The sequence below is a fragment of the Nematostella vectensis genome, chromosome 4 (assembly GCF_932526225.1).
Source record: "Nematostella vectensis chromosome 4, jaNemVect1.1, whole genome shotgun sequence".
Classification (NCBI taxonomy): Eukaryota; Metazoa; Cnidaria; class Anthozoa; order Actiniaria; family Edwardsiidae; genus Nematostella; species Nematostella vectensis.
This window is the reverse complement of record NC_064037.1, coordinates 14426274-14444268: the sequence shown is the minus strand read 5'-3', so window position 1 is coordinate 14444268 and position 17995 is coordinate 14426274. Positions and strand designations below refer to the sequence as shown.

General features: G+C 41.1%; 1 protein-coding gene and 35 non-coding genes across 36 annotated transcripts; all 36 read left to right on the top strand.

The window, feature by feature from the left end:
• The first annotated feature begins 126 nt into the window (after positions 1–126).
• On the top strand, positions 127–198 carry Trnag-ccc. Its single transcript has one exon. It is a non-coding gene; the product is annotated as a tRNA-Gly (tRNA).
• On the top strand, positions 196–6194 carry LOC125561881. The gene has a single exon (XM_048726596.1). The coding sequence runs from the start codon at positions 2609–2611 to the stop codon at positions 4298–4300; it is 1692 nt and encodes a 563-aa protein (XP_048582553.1). The 5' UTR covers positions 196–2608; the 3' UTR covers positions 4301–6194.
• Positions 6195–6651: 457 nt separating this feature from the next.
• On the top strand, positions 6652–6723 carry Trnag-ucc. Its single transcript has one exon. It is a non-coding gene; the product is annotated as a tRNA-Gly (tRNA).
• A 936-nt stretch (positions 6724–7659) lies between these two features.
• Trnag-ucc lies at positions 7660–7731 on the top strand. The gene has a single exon. It is a non-coding gene; the product is annotated as a tRNA-Gly (tRNA).
• Positions 7732–7946: 215 nt separating this feature from the next.
• On the top strand, positions 7947–8018 carry Trnag-ccc. Its single transcript has one exon. It is a non-coding gene; the product is annotated as a tRNA-Gly (tRNA).
• Positions 8019–8521: 503 nt separating this feature from the next.
• Positions 8522–8593, top strand: Trnag-ccc. Its single transcript has one exon. It is a non-coding gene; the product is annotated as a tRNA-Gly (tRNA).
• A 72-nt stretch (positions 8594–8665) lies between these two features.
• On the top strand, positions 8666–8737 carry Trnag-ccc. Its single transcript has one exon. It is a non-coding gene; the product is annotated as a tRNA-Gly (tRNA).
• A 359-nt stretch (positions 8738–9096) lies between these two features.
• Trnag-ucc lies at positions 9097–9167 on the top strand. The gene has a single exon. It is a non-coding gene; the product is annotated as a tRNA-Gly (tRNA).
• Positions 9168–9527: 360 nt separating this feature from the next.
• Positions 9528–9599, top strand: Trnag-ucc. Its single transcript has one exon. It is a non-coding gene; the product is annotated as a tRNA-Gly (tRNA).
• Positions 9600–10191: 592 nt separating this feature from the next.
• Trnag-ucc lies at positions 10192–10263 on the top strand. The gene has a single exon. It is a non-coding gene; the product is annotated as a tRNA-Gly (tRNA).
• Positions 10264–10478: 215 nt separating this feature from the next.
• On the top strand, positions 10479–10550 carry Trnag-ccc. The gene has a single exon. It is a non-coding gene; the product is annotated as a tRNA-Gly (tRNA).
• A 72-nt stretch (positions 10551–10622) lies between these two features.
• On the top strand, positions 10623–10694 carry Trnag-ccc. Its single transcript has one exon. It is a non-coding gene; the product is annotated as a tRNA-Gly (tRNA).
• Positions 10695–10910: 216 nt separating this feature from the next.
• Positions 10911–10982, top strand: Trnag-ccc. Its single transcript has one exon. It is a non-coding gene; the product is annotated as a tRNA-Gly (tRNA).
• A 72-nt stretch (positions 10983–11054) lies between these two features.
• Positions 11055–11126, top strand: Trnag-ucc. Its single transcript has one exon. It is a non-coding gene; the product is annotated as a tRNA-Gly (tRNA).
• A 72-nt stretch (positions 11127–11198) lies between these two features.
• Positions 11199–11271, top strand: Trnag-ccc. The gene has a single exon. It is a non-coding gene; the product is annotated as a tRNA-Gly (tRNA).
• Positions 11272–11487: 216 nt separating this feature from the next.
• Trnag-ucc lies at positions 11488–11559 on the top strand. The gene has a single exon. It is a non-coding gene; the product is annotated as a tRNA-Gly (tRNA).
• Positions 11560–12063: 504 nt separating this feature from the next.
• Positions 12064–12135, top strand: Trnag-ccc. Its single transcript has one exon. It is a non-coding gene; the product is annotated as a tRNA-Gly (tRNA).
• Positions 12136–12350: 215 nt separating this feature from the next.
• Positions 12351–12422, top strand: Trnag-ucc. The gene has a single exon. It is a non-coding gene; the product is annotated as a tRNA-Gly (tRNA).
• A 72-nt stretch (positions 12423–12494) lies between these two features.
• Positions 12495–12566, top strand: Trnag-ucc. The gene has a single exon. It is a non-coding gene; the product is annotated as a tRNA-Gly (tRNA).
• Positions 12567–12638: 72 nt separating this feature from the next.
• Trnag-ccc lies at positions 12639–12711 on the top strand. Its single transcript has one exon. It is a non-coding gene; the product is annotated as a tRNA-Gly (tRNA).
• Positions 12712–12784: 73 nt separating this feature from the next.
• Trnag-ucc lies at positions 12785–12856 on the top strand. The gene has a single exon. It is a non-coding gene; the product is annotated as a tRNA-Gly (tRNA).
• Positions 12857–13200: 344 nt separating this feature from the next.
• Positions 13201–13271, top strand: Trnag-ucc. The gene has a single exon. It is a non-coding gene; the product is annotated as a tRNA-Gly (tRNA).
• A 1024-nt stretch (positions 13272–14295) lies between these two features.
• Trnag-ucc lies at positions 14296–14367 on the top strand. The gene has a single exon. It is a non-coding gene; the product is annotated as a tRNA-Gly (tRNA).
• Positions 14368–14582: 215 nt separating this feature from the next.
• On the top strand, positions 14583–14654 carry Trnag-ucc. The gene has a single exon. It is a non-coding gene; the product is annotated as a tRNA-Gly (tRNA).
• Positions 14655–14726: 72 nt separating this feature from the next.
• On the top strand, positions 14727–14798 carry Trnag-ccc. Its single transcript has one exon. It is a non-coding gene; the product is annotated as a tRNA-Gly (tRNA).
• A 216-nt stretch (positions 14799–15014) lies between these two features.
• On the top strand, positions 15015–15086 carry Trnag-ccc. Its single transcript has one exon. It is a non-coding gene; the product is annotated as a tRNA-Gly (tRNA).
• Positions 15087–15158: 72 nt separating this feature from the next.
• Positions 15159–15230, top strand: Trnae-uuc. Its single transcript has one exon. It is a non-coding gene; the product is annotated as a tRNA-Gly (tRNA).
• Positions 15231–15302: 72 nt separating this feature from the next.
• Positions 15303–15375, top strand: Trnag-ccc. Its single transcript has one exon. It is a non-coding gene; the product is annotated as a tRNA-Gly (tRNA).
• A 217-nt stretch (positions 15376–15592) lies between these two features.
• Trnag-ucc lies at positions 15593–15664 on the top strand. Its single transcript has one exon. It is a non-coding gene; the product is annotated as a tRNA-Gly (tRNA).
• A 504-nt stretch (positions 15665–16168) lies between these two features.
• Trnag-ccc lies at positions 16169–16240 on the top strand. Its single transcript has one exon. It is a non-coding gene; the product is annotated as a tRNA-Gly (tRNA).
• A 647-nt stretch (positions 16241–16887) lies between these two features.
• Positions 16888–16959, top strand: Trnag-ucc. The gene has a single exon. It is a non-coding gene; the product is annotated as a tRNA-Gly (tRNA).
• Positions 16960–17032: 73 nt separating this feature from the next.
• Trnag-ucc lies at positions 17033–17104 on the top strand. The gene has a single exon. It is a non-coding gene; the product is annotated as a tRNA-Gly (tRNA).
• Positions 17105–17176: 72 nt separating this feature from the next.
• Positions 17177–17248, top strand: Trnae-uuc. The gene has a single exon. It is a non-coding gene; the product is annotated as a tRNA-Glu (tRNA).
• A 216-nt stretch (positions 17249–17464) lies between these two features.
• Positions 17465–17536, top strand: Trnag-ucc. Its single transcript has one exon. It is a non-coding gene; the product is annotated as a tRNA-Gly (tRNA).
• Positions 17537–17745: 209 nt separating this feature from the next.
• Positions 17746–17817, top strand: Trnag-ccc. The gene has a single exon. It is a non-coding gene; the product is annotated as a tRNA-Gly (tRNA).
• Positions 17818–17889: 72 nt separating this feature from the next.
• Trnag-ucc lies at positions 17890–17961 on the top strand. The gene has a single exon. It is a non-coding gene; the product is annotated as a tRNA-Gly (tRNA).
• The last annotated feature ends 34 nt before the right edge of the window (positions 17962–17995 follow it).

The window sequence follows — 17995 nt, the reverse complement described above, 5'->3', positions numbered from 1 at the left end:
TTAGCATAGCTGGCTTCCAAGCAGTTGACCCGGGTTCGATTCCCGGCCAACGCAATTTCATTTTTACTTGTCAATGAATCATGGTTTTTATAGTCAATTAAATGCAAGAGTATGGTAAAAAGTGAAGCGTTGGTAGTATAGTGGTTAGCATAGCTGCTTCCCAAGCAGTTGACCCGGGTTCGATTCCCGGCCAACGCAAAGGAAATATTTGTTTGCAAATAGAAATTTTATGCTTTATTTCGAGCACTGTTTAGTAGCATGTATGTTATGTAATATTATTTGTGGTCGCGTGTCAGCACCATGTCTGTTAGGAGGACAAAGAGGGGGGTCAATTAATTGTGCATTATCACATACACGTGACCGCTTAGCAAGGATCACTTGTCTTCTGTAACTCGTTGAGAACAGAAGTGTTTTTTGAGTGTGCCACCATATTCGGAGGTAAGTTGACCTTGTATTATCATTTTCTGTTCGAATTGCTATCAAGTTATAAGTGATTCGAACTTTCATATTTCTGATTTGTCAGAAATTTCGTTAGTTGTCGTAAATCTCGGGCTGTTTAGGCATTACTCGCGGCGCATCTCAGCACTCACGTGGCGGCTGTGAATTGTTTAGTCATGGCAGGTAGTGCCCCTAAGGTCTTTATTTTAGGTCATTCCTTCGTTCGGCGTTTAAAAAGTGATATTTCTTTGCGTTTTGATCATCGGGTATGCAAGGATTTTGAACTACGTGGCACCGCGACGGTTTGCTTGCACGGCGTTGGCGGGCGGACCGTGAGCAAACTTCACAGCTACGATCTCCATGTAGTCAGGAGTTTCAGTCCTGATGTGGTCATATTGGAAATCGGAACCAATGACCTTACGTTTTTAAGTCCCAAAGGGTGGGCTCAGCTATAGAAGAGCTCGTGCGGGTACTTTTTGATGAATATGAAGTGCATCACGCCGGGCAGTATTTGTTTTACCGCAGTTTCAAAGGCGCCATTTTGAAAGCATTGTCTTTCCTTTAAGCTTATTTTTCCGGTACCGCTTTAGCGTATACTCAAAGTAATATTTTACTAGTCCTGGAAACATTTTTCGGTTTATTGCCGATAGGCAGTCACCAAACCTTTATTAATCGTTGTGTGCATGGAGCGTTTGTTTTGCTTCATTTTTGTTCACGGGATGATCCGGCGGGCCGTTAGGCCATTTCGCGGGCGCTAGCCCGCTGGTTTTTGAGGAGGTGTTTCTTTGTTTGATATGGACTCACCTTCCGTTTGTTTGGTGTTTTATCCACCTTGTTTATATGGATTCGTCCCCGTGCAACACATTTCTTATGTGGCAATTTAGGGGAGTCAATGCGTCGACCTTGCGTCTGACAGACTTTCTCTTTGCCAAATTTTCTGTTAAAGTTGTTGGTCCAGGACTGGTAAAATATGCTTTGTGGAACTGAGTAACAATTTTCCTTTGAGTTGTTTCATTAATTTTTGTTTTTCACTCCACATTAATTGCATTTTCTTTCCTTTTATTTGGAGTTATTGCAATGAGTTCTGCGGGGCCTAAGCGTTCCAGGCGTTTAGCAGCCAGACAGGTTGGGGGACCCAATCGGGGTAGAACTAACCGAGACGCTGCAGCGGATGCTCCAGTCAGGGAGATGAACATCACCCCTCAGGAGGACAGAGCACCCCAGGTCAGGGGGCGGAAACGGGCCAGGACCAGAATTACCCAGACCAACGACTCCAATGTATCAGACATCCAGTCAAACAACACCCCTCAGGAGAAGGACTCGTCGAATGCTCAAGATGAGATACACCAGACCCCTCCATCCCAGGTTCAGATCCCTGAGAGTGTGATTCAAGAAGTGGTGCAGCGGGTAACTGCAGAGTTGTCCAAGCAGCTCCTACCCTGTCCATCAACATCAACTCAACACCAGGTAGAACACAACAGTCGTCCAAGTGAAGTGATTGTGGAGGAGGCTATTGCCGCAGCACGAGCAGCTCACACCGGCCAACCTGCGATGCAAGGTACAGGTCCTGCTGCCATGCCAGGTAACCTCTTCTCCTCCCCCAGTTTGCCGGTGGATGCCAGGGTATCTGACAAGTTAAAAGCCAAAATTTGGCAAAATGAGTTTGTCGAGTTTGGGCTGCTGCTGGCCAATCCCATCCTAGAAGGGAAATACCAGCTTACTCTCTCAGCCTCCCAAAACGGGGCCATGCCAGCGTTAAACGTTGAGCCAGTCAGTAAAACCAAAAAATATTTAAGCATAGAGAATTGGATATCATGTTTCCATATTTTTGTGGGTGTCTATACCCAAAAGTATTGTCATGAGGCCCCTGCTCTCATGAAATACGGTGAGACCATTCAGGACCTTGCCAGCCGGGGACATGATTGGAGGTACTACGATGAGAATTTTAGGTTTTTGCGCCAGGGTCAGCCAAGTGCTTACCCCTGGCAAAACACGCACTGGGAGCTCTGGCTCCGGTCACAGCGATCTGCCCTACCTTCTTCAGCCAAACCGCAGAATGAGAGCCGGAATGTGAGGGGTAACAGTCTTGTCAGGGGATATTGCTATCGATTTAGTAGGGGTAACCCTTGTTCAGGTGACTGTGGTTACAAACACAAGTGCCATAAGTGTGATGGCGACCACAGGCCAGGGGCCTGTACTTTTCGTGCCCCTAAGAGAACCTCCAATCATTCCCCGGCTGCAAGCCCCCAGGCTAAACCACAACAACCAAGGTCTTGAGCTACCCACTCCTGTCAGTGCTGATAGGTTGGCCTCATTATTAGTAGGTTATGATGCGGTTAAGGTTTCTATTCTTTTCAACGGTTTTCAGTTTGGTTTTGCTTTGCATTATGAGGGCAGTCGTGAGTCGGCAGTTTCTGGTAACTTGTTGTCCACCAAGGACAATCCTGAGGCCGTAGATAAAAAACTTATAACAGAATTGCAAGCTGGGCGTTTAGCCGGACCTTTCGTCACTCCACCCTTGGTCCCTTTCAGGGTTTCGCCCCTAGGTTTGGTACCCAAGAAGTTGCCTGGGGACTTCAGATTAATTCATCACCTGTCATACCCCAAGGGCTTGTCTGTGAATGATGGCATTTCATTGGAACATTCCACAGTGCGCTATGCCACGATTGGGGATGCCATTTCCAAGATTAGGGCTGCAGGGCGGGGGTGTTTTTTGACTAAAACCGACATCAAAAATGCCTTTAGAATTATTCCTGTCCGACCTCAGGATTATAATTTACTTGGCATGCAATGGAAAGGGTTTTACTATCATGATCGTTGCATGCCCATGGGCTGCTCTAGCTCTTGCAAAACATTTGAGTTATTCAGCACTGCCTTGGAGTGGATAGCTTTGGAGAAATTGCGATTACCACAGGTAGTCCACCTACTAGACGATTTTCTTTTTATTTCGCCAAGTCAACACTTAGGTGTCATGCATTTGAATTTATTTTTGGATGTTTGTAATTATTTGGGAGTCCCAATAGCCCCTGAAAAGACACTAGGGCCTTCCACTACATTATCCTTTGCTGGAATTGAATTAGATACTATACTGTTTGAAGCACGGCTGCCTGTAGACAAGATTCAGAAGTGTTTAGATACCATCTCTAAATTTCTGACTAGAAAGAAAGTCACATTGAGGGAGCTACAGTCTTTGAATGGCCTACTGAACTTTGCATGTTCAGTGGTTGTCCCAGGCCGTGCATTTCTTAGGAGACTTATCGATTTGACAATAGGCATCAATTCGCCTTTGCATTACATTAGGTTATCAAGGGAGGTCAAGGCGGATTTAAGGGTTTGGCAGTGTTTTCTTGAAGATTTCAATGGTAAATCATTCTTTTTGGAGGATACCTGGCACAGTTCTGATAAGCTTAAGTTATACACAGATGCATCTGGAGCTATAGGTTTCGGGGCTGTTTTCGGAAATAAGTGGTGCTATGGTACATGGCCAGACAACTGGAAGCATCGTAACATTGCGATATTGGAGTTTTATCCCATAGTTCTCAGTCTCTTACTCTGGGGCAATCACATGAGCAATAGGTGTATCCTATTCTTGACTGATAATGAAGCATTAGTACATGTGATAAATAAGCAGTCCTGTAAGGATAAGGAATTGATGTTTTTTGTGCGGCAATTAGTTTTGACATGTCTGAAAAATAACATATTTTTCAAGGCGAAACACATTCCTGGTGTTCGGAACAGCTTAGCCGACTCCTTATCTCGTTTACAGCTTCAGAGATTCAGATTAATGGCTCCTCCCACAGTGGATCAGCTGCCAGCGGAGATTCCAGCCCATCTGCAGCCTCAGAACTTGCAACTGTTGTAACTAAACTATTGCAGTCTAGCTTACAGCCATCTTCTATGCCAATTTATAGGAGAGCTTGGAACCTTTTTTCTCAGTTTATTTATGCTACCAACATTGCCTTTTCAGCAACCCTTCCTATTTCACCTTCCACATTAGCTTTGTTCATAGCATATCTTTTTGACAAGAATTATGCTCCCGCAACAGTGAATACCTATGTTTCAGCCTTAGGCTATCTACATAGGCTTTCAGATTTGCCAGACCCTTCTAAAGCCTTTTTCATTTTGCAGATGCTTAAGGGTTACGGAAAAATAGGTTTCCGTTTAGATTCGCGCCTTCCAATAACCCTCCCAATTCTTCATAAACTCATAGAGGCTGCAAATAATTTCTCATTGAGTAGTTTTCTTATTGCGCGGTTCCAAGCTATGTGTCTTTTAGCTTTTCATGCCTTCTTACGAGTTGGTGAGATAACCACCTCCTCGGGTAACAAAGGTAATCCCCCTCTTGCTATCTATCAAATTACCAAAATGGTCAATGAACAAAAGGAAATTGTAGCTCTTAAGCTTACCTTTGGTAATTTTAAGCATAGTTACAATCAGCACCCATTTTCAATCGAAGTATCGCGTAGGAATGATGTTTGTCCGGTACAACATATTATGAAGTATTTATCTCTCCGGGGTAGTGGGCCAGGACCTATTTTTATTTCTGCGGATGGTTCCCCTGTACCTAGATCAGAATTTACGGACAGGCTTTCAGTTGCCATTAAATCATGTGGGTTAGACCCCTCCAGATACAAGGGCCATAGTTTCAGAATAGGTGCTGCTTCTAATGCTGCAGATGCTGGCATGTCCGATGCGCAGATTAGGGCCTTAGGCCGCTGGAAATCCAATGCATTTCTGAAATATATTCGCATCCAATCAGTGTCCACATCTGTTTAGAACCAGAAGGCAACTTGCAGGGGGAGTTGTCCTTCACTCTTGGCCCTGAACTGATTCTTTGTCTAGCAAGGGCAGCGGAGATTTCGTTTCGGGGTCAAGAGTACATTAGCATTTGCAACTTGGTATCTGGCTAGCAAAGGCGGCAGGTTTAATGCTGCATACTTTTTACGCAACTTGCAAGGGCAGTTGCCACTCATTCTTGGCTCTGAAGTGGGGCCTTGTCTAGCAAGGGCAGCGGGGTTCTCTATTTCAGAGCCAATGATTTGTCAATAACAGTTGGATTATAGTTATCAATAAGGTTGTTTTTCCTAAGTATGTGCTGTTCTTCCTTTGGGTGGGGCTAGCATCATGTTTGTGATGCTTTTGGCGTTTTTTTGCCCTCACCTTTACTGGGCTAAGATAATTGAAAATATTGTAAATATAAAGTGAAAAAATAATTATATTAAATACGGCTTTGGGCGTGGCCCATAGCCAATTAAGTCCATACAATGGTGTGGTCTACATTGATCGGGGTTGGGCCCAGTAAACTAGCTTCAGGAAAAGCAGCATTTTACCTTGTAATTGCGAGAGAGAAAAGCATAAAGGAAATATTTGTTTGCAAATAGAAATTTTATGCTTTATTTCGAGCACTGTTTAGTAGCATGTATGTTATGTAATATTATTTGTGGTCGCGTGTCAGCACCATGTCTGTTAGGAGGACAAAGAGGGGGGTCAATTAATTGTGCATTATCACATACACGTGACCGCTTAGCAAGGATCACTTGTCTTCTGTAACTCGTTGAGAACAGAAGTGTTTTTTGACCCACCACCTCCCCCTTTTCTCCTCCTCACACTATCAGATTTTAGAGTTGTCAAGTTGGTTGCGTTTTGTTGCCCTCACCTTTACTGGGCTAAGATAATTGAAAATATTGTAAATATAAAGTGAAAAAATAATTATATTAAATACGGCTTTGGGCGTGGCCCATAGCCAATTAAGTCCATACAATGGTGTGGTCTACATTGATCGGGGTTGGGCCCAGTAAACTAGCTTCAGGAAAAGCAGCATTTTACCTTGTAATTGCGAGAGAGAAAAGCATAAATTCCCTTTTTCTTTTCAATGCGTTTTAGTTGTCAATGTCATTTAATTTCAAGATGATTGGAACAAGTGAAATGTTGGTGGTATAGTGGTTAGCATAGCTGCCTTTCAAGCAGTTAACCCGGATCCGATTCCCGGCCAACGCAATTTCAATTTTACTTGTCAATGAATCATGGTTGTCATTGTCAATTAAATGCAAGAGTATGGTAAGAAATGAAGCGTTGGTGGTACAGTAGTTAGCATAGCTGCCTTCCAAGCAGTTAACCATGGTTCGAATTCCGACCAACAAAATTTAATTTTTACTTGTTAATGAGTCATGGTTGTCTTTGTCAATTGATTTCAAAATTATTGGAACAATTGAAGCGTTGGTGGTACAGTGGTTAGCATAGCTGCCTTCCAAGCAGTTGACCCGGGTTCGATTCCCGGCCAACGCAATTTCAATTTTACTTGTCAATGAATCATTGTTGTCATTGTCAATTAAATGCAAGAGTATGGTAAGAAATGAAGCGTTGGTGGTACAGTGGTTAGCATAGCTGCCTTCCCAGCAGTTGACCCTGGTTCGATTCCCGACCAACAAAATTTAATTTTTACTTGTTAAGGATTCATGGTTGTCTTTGTCAATTAATTTCAAGATTATTGCAACAAGTGAAGCGTTGGTGGTATAGTGGTTAGAATAACTGACTTCCAAGCAGTTGACCCGGGTTCGATTCCCGGCTAAAGCAATTTCATTTTTACTTGTCTATGATTCATAGTTTTCTTTGTAAATTATATTCAAGATGATTGCAACAAGTGAAGCGTTGGTGTTATAGTGGCTAGCATAGCTGCCTTCCAAGCAGTTGACCCAGGTTCGATCCCCGGCCAACGCAATTTCATTTTTACTTGTCAATGAATCATGGTTGTCATAGTCAATTAAATGCAAGAGTATGGTAAGAAGTGAAGAATTGGTGGTTAAGTGGCTAGCATAGCTGCCTTCCAAGCAGTTGACCCTGGTTCGATTAACGACCAACAAAATTTAATTTTTACTTGTTAATGATTCATGGTTTTCTTTTTCATATAATTTCCAAATAATTGGAACAAGTGAAGCGTTGGTGGTATAGTGGTTAGCATAGCTGTCTTCCAAGCAGTTTACCCGGGTTCCATTCCCGGCTAACGTAATTTCATTTTTACTTGTCAATGAGTCATGGTTGTCATTGTCAATTAAATGCAAAAGTATGGTAATCAGTGAAGAGTTGGTGGTACAGTGGTTAGAATAGCTGCCTTCCAAGCAGCTGACCCTAGTTCGAATCCCCACCAACAACATTTAATTTTAACTTCTTAATGATTCATGGTTGTCTTTATCAATTAATTTCAAAATTATTGGAACAATTGAAGCGTTGGTGGTATAGTGGTTAGCATAGCTGCCTTCCAAGCAGTTGACCCGGGTTCGATTCCCGGCCAACCCAATTTCAATTTTACTTGTCAATGAATAATGGTTGTCATTGTCAATTAAATGCAAGAGTATGGTAAGAAATGAAGCGTTGGTGGTACAGTGGTTAGCAAAGATGCCTTGCAAGCAGTTAACCTGGTTCGAATCACGACCAACAAAATGTAATTTCTACTTGTTAAGGATTCAAAGTTTTCTTTGTCAATTATATTCAAGATGATTGCAACAAGTGAAGCGTTGGTGGTATAGTGGTTAGCATAGCTGCTTCCCAAGCAATTGACCCGGGTTCGATTCCCGGCCAACGCAAATTCCCTTTTTCTTTTCAATGAGTTTTAGTTGTCAATGTCATTTAATTTCAAGATGATTGGAACAAGTGAAATGTTGGTGGTATAGTGGTTAGCATAGCTGGCTTCCAAGCAGTTGACCCGGGTTCGATTCCCGGCCAACGCAATTTCATTTTTACTTGTCAATGAATCATGGTTTTTATAGTCAATTAAATGCAAGAGTATGGTAAAAAGTGAAGCGTTGGTAGTATAGTGGTTAGCATAACTGCTTCCCAAGCAGTTGACCCGGGTTCCATTCAAGGCCAACGCAAATTCCCTTTTTCTTTTCAATGCGTTTTAGTTGTCAATGTCATTTAATTTCAAGATGATTGGAACAAGTGAAATGTTGGTGGTATAGTGGTTAGCATAGCTGCCTTGCAAGCAGTTAACCTGGTTCGAATCACGACCAACAAAATGTAATTTTTACTTGTTAAGGATTCAAAGTTTTCTTTGTCAATTATATTCAAGATTATTGCAACTAGTGAAGCGTTGGTGGTATAGTGGTTAGCATAGCTGCTTCCCAAGCAGTTGAGCCGGGTTCGATTCCCGGCCAACGCAAATTCCCTTTTTCTTTTCAATGAGTTTTAGTTGTCATTGTCATTTAATTTCAAGATGATTGCAACAAGTGAAGCGTTGATGGTATAGTGGTTAGCATAGCTGCTTCCCAAGCAGTTGACCCGGGTTCGATTCCCGGCCAACGCAAATTCCCTTTTTCTTTTCAAGAGTTTTAGTTGTCAATGTCATTTAATTTCAAGATGATTGGAACAAGTGAAATGTTGGTGGTATAGTGGTTAGCATAGCTGGCTTCCAAGCAGTTGACCCGGGTTCGATTCCCGGCCAACGCAATTTTATTTTTACTTGTCAATGAGTCATGGTTGTCATTGTCAATTAAATGCAAGAGTATGGTAAAAAATGAAGCGTTGGTGGTACAGTGGTTAAGATAGCTGCCTTCCAAGCAGTTGACCCTGGTTAGAATCCCCACCAACATTATTTTATTTTAACTTGTTAATGATTCATAGTTGTCTTTGTCAATTAATTTCAAAATTATTGGAACATTAGAAGCGTTAGTGGTATAGTGGTAGCATAGCTACCTTCCAAGCAGTTGACCCGGGTTCGATTCCCGGCCAACGCAATTTCAATTTTACTTGTCAATGAATCATTGTTGTCATTGTCAATTAAATGCAAGAGTATGGTAAGAAATGAAGCATTGGTGGTACAGTGGTTAGCATAGGTGCCTTTCAAGCAGTTAACCCTGGTTCGAATCCCGACCAACAAAATTTAATTTTTACTTGTTAAGGATTCATGGTTGTCTTTGTCAATTAATTTCAAGATTATTGCAACAAGTGAAGCGTTGGTGGTATAGTGGTTAGAATAACTGACTTCCAAGCAGTTGACCCGGGTTCGATTCCCGGCTAAAGCAATTTCATTTTTACTTGTCTATGGTTCATAGTTTTCTTTGTAAATTATATTCAAGATGATTGCAACAAGTGAAGCGTTGGTGTTATAGTGGCTAGCATAGCTGCCTTCCAAGCAGTTGACCCGGGTTCGATTCCCGGCCAACGCAATTTCATTTTTACTTGTCAATGAATCATGGTTGTCATAGTCAATTAAATGCAAGAGTATGGTAAGAAGCAGTTGACCCTGGTTCGATTCCCGACCAACAAAATTTAATTTTTACTTGTTAATGATTCATGGTTGTCTTTTTCATATAATTTCCAAATTATTGGAAAAAGTGAAGCGTTGGTGGTATAGTGGTTAGCATAGCTGTCTTCCAAGCAGTTGACCCTGGTTCGATTCCCGACCAACAAAATTTCATTTTTACTTGTTAATGATTCATGGTTGTCTTTTTCACATAATTTCCAAATTATTGGAACAAGTGAAGCGTTGGTGGTATAGTGGTTAGCAACCCGTTGACCCGGGTTCCATTCCCGGCTAACGTAATTTAATTTTTACTTGTCAATGAGTCATGGTTGTCATTGTCAATTAAATGCAAGAGTATGGTAATCAGTGAAGAGTTGGTGGTACAGTGGTTAGAATAGCTGCCATCCAAGTAGCTGACCCTAGTTCGAATCCCCACCAACAACATTTCATTTTAACTTCTTAATAATTCATGGTTGTCTTTATCAATTAATTTCAAAATTATTGGATCAATTGAAGCGTTGGTGGTATAGTGGTTAGCATAGCTGCCTTCCAAGCAGTTGACCCGGGTTCGATTCCCGGCCAACGCAATTTCAATTTTACTTGTCAATGAATAATGGTTGTCATTGTCAATCAAATGCAAGAGTATGGTAAGAAATGAAGCGTTGGTGGTACAGTGGTTAGCAAAGATGCCTTGCAAGCAGTTAACCTGGTTCGAATCACGACCAACAAAATGTAATTTTTACTTGTTAAGGATTCAAAGTTTTCTTTGTCAATTATATTCAAGATTATTGCAACTAGTGAAGCGTTGGTGGTATAGTGGTTAGCATAGCTGCTTCCCAAGCAGTTGACCCGGGTTCGATTCCCGGCCAACGCAAATTCCCTTTTTCTTTTCAATGAGTTTTAGTTGTCATTGTCATTTAATTTCAAGATGATTGCAACAAGTGAAGCGATGGTGGTAAAGTGGTTAGCATAGCTGCTTCCCAAGCAGTTGACCCGGGTTCGATTCCCGGCCAACGCAAATTCCCTTTTTCTTTTTAATGAGTTTTAGTTGTCAATGTCATTTAATTTCAAGATGATTGGAACAAGTGAAATGTTGGTGGTATAGTGGTTAGCATAGCTGGCTTCCAAGCAGTTGACCCGGGTTCGTTTCCCGGCCAACGCAATTTCATTTTTACTTGTCAATGAATCATGGTTTTTATAGTCAATTAAATGCAAGAGTATGGTAAAAAGTGAAGCGTTGTTAGTATAGTGGTTAGCATAGCTGCTTCCCAAGCAGTTGACCCGGGTTCGATTCCCGGCCAACGCAAATTCCCTTTTTCTTTTCAATGAGTTTTAGTTGTCAATGTCATTTAATTTCAAGATGATTGGAACAAATGAAGCGTTGGTGGTATAGTGGTTAGCATAGCTGCCTTCCAAGCAGTTTACCCGGGTTCGATTCCCGGCTAAAGCAATTTCATTTTTACTTGTCTATGATTCATAGTTTTCTTTGTCAATTATATAAAAGATGATTCCAACAAGTGAAGCGTTGGTGGTACAGTGGTTAGCATAGTTGCTTCCCAAGCAGTTGACCCGGGGTTCGATTCCCGGCCAACGCAATTTCATTTTTAATTGTCAATGAGTTTTAGTTGTCAATGTCATTTAATTTTCAAGATGATTGGAACAAGTGAAGCGTTGGTGGTACAGTGGTTAGCATAGCTGCCCTCCAAGCAGTTGACCCTGGTTCGATTCCCCACCAAAAAATTTAATTTTTACCTGTTAATGATTCATGGTTGTCTTTGTCAATTAATTTCAAGATGATTGGAACAAGTGAAGCGTTGGTGGTATAGTGGTTAGCATAGCTGTCTTCCAAGCAGTTGACCCGGGTTCGATTCCCGGGCAACGTAATTTCATTTTTACTTGGCAATGAGTCATGGTTGTCATTGTCAATTAAATGCAAGAGTATGGTAATAAGTGAAGCGTTGGTGGTACATTGGTTAGCATAGCTGCCTTCCAAGCAGCTGACCCTAGTTCAAATCCCCACCAACAACATTTAATTTTAACTTGTCAATGATTCATGGTTGTCTTTGTCAATTAATTTCAAAATTATTTGAACAATTGAAGCGTTGGTGGTATAGTGGTTAGCATAGCTGCCTTTCAAGCAGTTAACCCGGGTCCGATTCCCGTCCAACGCAATTTCAATTTTACTTGTCAATGAATCATGGTTGTCATTGTCAATTAAATGCAAGAGTATGGTAAGAAATGAAGCGTTGGTGGTACAGTTGTTAACATAGCTGCCTTCCAAGCAGTTACCCCGGGTTCGATTCCCGGCTAAAGCAATTTCATTTTTACTTGTCTATGATTCATAGTTTTCTTTGTCAATTATATTCAGGATGATTGCAACAAGTGAAGCGTTGGTGGTATAGTGGTTAGCATAGCTGCTTCCCAAGCAGTTGACCCGGGTTCGATTCCCGGCCAACGCAATTTCATTTTACTTGTCAATGAGTTTTAGTTGTCAATGTCATTTAATTTCAAGATGATTGAAACAAGTGAAATGTTGGTGGTATAGTGGTTAGCATAGCTGGCTTCCAAGCAGTTGACCCGGGTTCGTTTCCCGGCCAACGCAATTTCATTTTTACTTGTTAATGAATCATGGTTTTTATAGTCAATTAAATGCAAGAGTATGGTAAAAAGTGAAGCGTTGTTAGCATAGTGGTTAGCATAGCTGCTTCCCAAGCAGTTGACCCGGGTTCGATTCCCGGCCAACGCAAATTCCCTTTTTCATTTCAATGAGTTTTAGTTGTCAATGTCATTTAATTTCAAGATGATTGGAACAAGTGAAGCGTTGGTGGTATAGTGGTTAGCATAGCTGCCTTCCAAGCAGTTTACCCGGGTTCGATTCCCGGCTAAAGCAATTTCATTTTTACTTGTCTATGATTCATAGTTTTCTTTGTCAATTATATAAAAGATGATTCCAACAAGTGAAGCGTTGGTGGTACAGTGGTTAGCATAGCTGCTTCCCAAGCAGTTGACCCGGGGTTCGATTCCCGGCCAACGCAATTTCATTTTTAATTGTCAATGAGTTTTAGTTGTCAATGTCATTTAATTTTCAAGATGATTGGAACAAGTGAAGCGTTGGTGGTATAGTGGTTAGCATAGCTGTCTTCCAAGCAGTTGACCCGGGTTCGATTCCCGGCCAACGCAATTTTATTTTTAGTTGTCAATGTCATTTATTTTTCAAGATGATTGGAACAAGTGAAGCGTTGGTGGTATAGTTGTTAGCATAGCTGCCTTCCAAGCAGTTGACCCGGGTTCGATTCCCGGCAATCGCAATTTTATTTTTACTTGTCAATGAATCATGGTTGTCATTGTCAATTAAATGCAAGAGTATGGTAATAAGTGAAGCGTTGGTGTTACAGTGGTTAGCATAGCTGCCTTCCAAGCAGCTGACCCTAGTTCAAATCCCCACCAACATTATTTTATTTTAACTTGTTAATGATTCATAGTTGTCTTTGTCAATTAATTTCAAAATTATTGGAACATTAGAAGCGTTAGTGGTATAGTGGTAGCATAGCTGCCTTCCAAGCAGTTGACCCGGGTTCGATTCCCGTCCAACGCAATTTCAATTTTACTTGTCAATGAATCATTGTTGTCATTGTCAATTAAATGCAAGAGTATGGTAAGAAATGAAGCGTTGGTGGTACAGTGGTTAGCATAGCTGCCTTTCAAGCAGTTAACCCTGGTTCGAATCCCGACCAACAAAATTTAATTTTTACTTGTTAAGGATTCATGGTTGTCTTTGTCAATTAATTTCAAGATTATTGCAACAAGTGAAGCGTTGGTGGTATAGTGGTTAGAATAACTGACTTCCAAGCAGTTGACCCGGGTTCGATTCCCGGCTAAAGCAATTTCATTTTTACTTGTCTATGGTTCATAGTTTTCTTTGTAAATTATATTCAAGATGATTGCAACAAGTGAAGCGTTGGTGTTATAGTGGCTAGAATAGCTGCCTTCCAAGCAGTTGACCCTGGTTCGATTCCCGGCCAACGCAATTTCATTTTTACTTGTCAATGAATCATGGTTGTCATAGTCAATTAAATGCAAGAGTATGGTAAGAAGCAGTTGACCCTGGTTCGATTCCCGACCAACAAAATTTAATTTTTACTTGTTAATGATTCATGGTTGTCTTTTTCATATAATTTCCAAATTATTGGAACAAGTGAAGCGTTGGTGGTATAGTGGTTAGCATAGCTGTCTTCCAAGCAGTTGACCCTGGTTCGATTCCCGACCAACAAAATTTAATTTTTACTTGTTAATGATTCATGGTTGTCTTTTTCACATAATTTCCAAATTATTGGAACAAGTGAAGCGTTGGTGGTATAGTGGTAAGCAACCCGTTGACCCGGGTTCCATTCCCGGCTAACGTAATTTCATTTTTACTCGTCAATGAGTCATGGTTGTCATTGTCAATTAAATGCAAGAGTATGGTAATCAGTGAAGAGTTGGTGGTACAGTGGTTAGAATAGCTGCGTTCCAAGCAGCTGACCCTAGTTCGAATCCCCACCAACAACATTTAATTTTAACTTCTTAATGATTCATGGTTGTCTTTATCAATTAATTTCAAAATTATTGGATCAATTGAAGCGTTGGTGGTATAGTGGTTAGCATAGCTGCCTTCCAAGCAGTTGACCCGGGTTCGATTCCCGGCCAACGCAATTTCAATTTTACTTGTCAATGAATAATGGTTGTCATTGTCAATTAAATGCAAGAGTATGGTAAGAAATGAAGCGTTGGTGGTACAGTGGTTAGCAAAGATGCCTTGCAAGCAGTTAACCTGGTTCGAATCACGACCAACAAAATGTAATTTTTACTTGTTAAGGATTCAAAGTTTTCTTTGTCAATTATATTCAAGATTATTGCAACTAGTGAAGCGTTGGTGGTATAGTGGTTAGCATAGCTGCTTCCCATGCAGTTGACCCGGGTTCGATTCCCGGCCAACGCAAATTCCCTTTTTCTTTTCAATGAGTTTTAGTTGTCATTGTCATTTAATTTCAAGATGATTGCAACAAGTGAAGCGTTGGTGGTATAGTGGTTAGCATAGCTGCTTCCCAAGCAGTTGACCCGGGTTCGATTCCCGGCCAACGCAAATTCCCTTTTTCTTTTCAATGAGTTTTAGTTGTCAATGTCATTTAATTTCAAGATGATTGGAACAAGTGAAATGTTGGTGGTATAGTGGTTAGCATAGCTGGCTTCCAAGCAGTTTACCCGGGTTCGTTTCCCGGCCAACGCAATTTCATTTTTACTTGTCAATGAATCATGGTTTTTATAGTCAATTAAATGCAAGAGTATGGTAAAAAGTGAAGCGTTGTTAGTATAGTGGTTAGCATAGCTGCTTACCAAGCAGTTGACCCGGGTTCGATTCCCGGCCAACGCAAATTCCCTTTTTCTTTTCAATGAGTTTTAGTTGTCAATGTCATTTAATTTCAAGATGATTGGAACAAGTGAAGCGTTGGTGGTATAGTGGTTAGCATAGCTGCCTTCCAAGCAGTTTACCCGGGTTCGATTCCCGGCTAAAGCAATTTCATTTTTACTTGTCTATGATTCATAGTTTTCTTTGTCAATTATATAAAAGATGATTCCAACAAGTGAAGCGTTGGTGGTACAGTGGTTAGCATAGCTGCTTCCCAAGCAGTTGACCCGGGGTTCGATTCCCGGCCAACGCAATTTCATTTTTAATTGTCAATGAGTTTTAGTTGTCAATGTCATTTAATTTTCAAGATGATTGGAACAAGTGAAGCGTTGGTGGTACAGTGGTTAGCATAGCTGCCCTCCAAGCAGTTGACCCTGGTTCGATTCCCCACCAAAAAAATTTAATTTTTACCTGTTAATGATTCATGGTTGTCTTTGTCAATTAATTTCAAGATGATTGGAACAAGTGAAGCGTTGGTGGTATAGTGGTTAGCATAGCTGTCTTCCAAGCAGTTGACCCGGGTTCGATTCCCGGCCAACGTAATTTCATTTTTACTTGGCAATGAGTCATGGTTGTCATTGTCAATTAAATGCAAGAGTATGGTAATAAGTGAAGCGTTGGTGGTACATTGGTTAGCATAGCTGCCTTCCAAGCAGCTGACCCTAGTTCAAATCCCCACCAACAACATTTAATTTTAACTTGTCAATGATTCATGGTTGTCTTTGTCAATTAATTTCAAAATTATTTGAACAATTGAAGCGTTGGTGGTATAGTGGTTAGCATAGCTGCCTTTCAAGCAGTTAACCAGGGTCCGATTCCCGTCCAACGCAATTTCAATTTTACTTGTCAATGAATCATGGTTGTCATTGTCAATTAAATGCAAGAGTATGGTAAGAAATGAAGCGTTGGTGGTACAGTTGTTAACATAGCTGCCTTCCAAGCAGTTAACCCGGGTTCGATTCCCGGCTAAAGCAATTTCATTTTTACTTGTCTATGATTCATAGTTTTCTTTGTCTAATATATTCAAGATGATTGCAACAAGTGAAGCGTTGGTGGTATAGTGGTTAGCATAGCTGCTTCCCAAGCAGTTGACCCGGGTTCGATTCCCGGCCAAAGCAATTTCATTTTACTTGTCAATGAGTTTTAGTTGTCAATGGCATTTAATTTCAAGATGATTGGAACAAGTGAAGCGTTGGTGGTATAGTGGTTAGCATAGCTGACTTCCAAGCAGTTGACCCGGGTTCGATTCCCGGTTAAAGCAATTTCATTTTTACTTGTCTATGATTCATGGTTGTCTTTGTCAATTAATTTCAAAATTATTGGAACAAATGAAGCGTTGCAGGTATAGTGGTTAGCATACCTGCCTTCCAAGCAGTTGACCCGGGTTCGATTCCCTGCCAACGCAAGTTCAATTTTACTTGTCAATGAATCATGGTTGTCATTGTCAATTAAATGCAAGAGTATGGTAAGAAATGAAGCGTTGGTGGTACAGTGGTTAGCATAGCTGCCTTCCAAGCAGTTAACCCTGGTTTGAATCCCGACCAACAAAATTTAATTTTTACTTGTTAAGGATTCATGGTTGTCTTTGTCAATTAATTTCAAGATTATTGCAACCAGTGAAGCGTTGGTGGTATATTGGTTAGCATAGCTGCCTTCCAAGCAGTTGACCCGGGTTTGATTCCCGGCTAAAGCAATTTCATTTTTACTTGTCTATGATTCATAGTTTTCTTTGTCAATTATATTCAAGATGATTGCAACAAGTAAAGCGTTGGTGGTATAGTGGTTAGCATAGCTGCCTTCCAAGCAGTTGACCCGGGTTCGATTCCCGGCCAACGCAAATTCCCTTTTTCTTTTCAATGAGTTTTAGTTGTCATTGTCATTTAAATTTCAAGATGATTGGAACAAGTGAAGCGTTGGTGGTATAGTGGTTAGCATAGCTGCCTTCCAAGCAGTTGACCCGGGTTCGATTCCCGGCCAACGCAAATTCCTTTTTACTTGTCAAGGATTCATGGCTGTCATTTTCGATTAATTTCAAGATTATTGCAACAAGTGAAGCGTTGGTGGTATAGTGGTTAGCATAGCTGCCTTTCAAGCAGTTGACCCGGGTTCTATTCCCGGTCAACGCAAATTCCTTTTTATTTGTCAAGGATTCATGGCTGTCATTTTCAATTAATTTCAAGATTATTGCATCAAGTGAAGCGTTGGTGGTATACTGGTTAGCATTGCTGCCTTCCAAGCAGTTGACCCGGGTTCGATTCCCTGCCAACACATATTCCCTTTTACTTTTTAATGTGTTTTAGTTGTCATCGTCAATTTATTTCAAGATGATTGAAACAAGTGAAGCGTTGGTGGTATAGTGGTAAGCATAGCTGCCTTCCAAGCAGTTGACCCGGGTTCGATTCCCGGCCAACGCAAATTCCCTTTTACTTTTTAATGAGTTTTAGTTGTCAATTAATTTCAAGATGATTGGAACAAGTGAAGCGTTGGTGGTATAGTGGTAAGCATAGCTGCCTCCAAGCAGTTGACCCGGGTTCGATTCCCGGCTAAAGCAATTTCATTTTTACTTGTCTATGATTCTTAGTTTTCTTTCTCAATTATATTCAAGATGATTGCAACTAGTGAAGCGTTGGTGGTATAGTGGTTAGCATAGCTGCTTCCCAAGCAGTTGACCCGGGTTCGATTCCCGGCCAACGCAAATTCCCTTTTTCATTTCAATGACTTTTAGTTGTCATTGTCATTTAATTTCAAGATGATTGGAACAAGTGAAGCGTTGGTGGTATAGTGGTTAGCATAGCTGCCTTCCAAGCAGTTTACCCGGGTTCGATTCCCGGCCAACGCAATTTCAATTTCACTTGTCAATGAATCATGGTTGT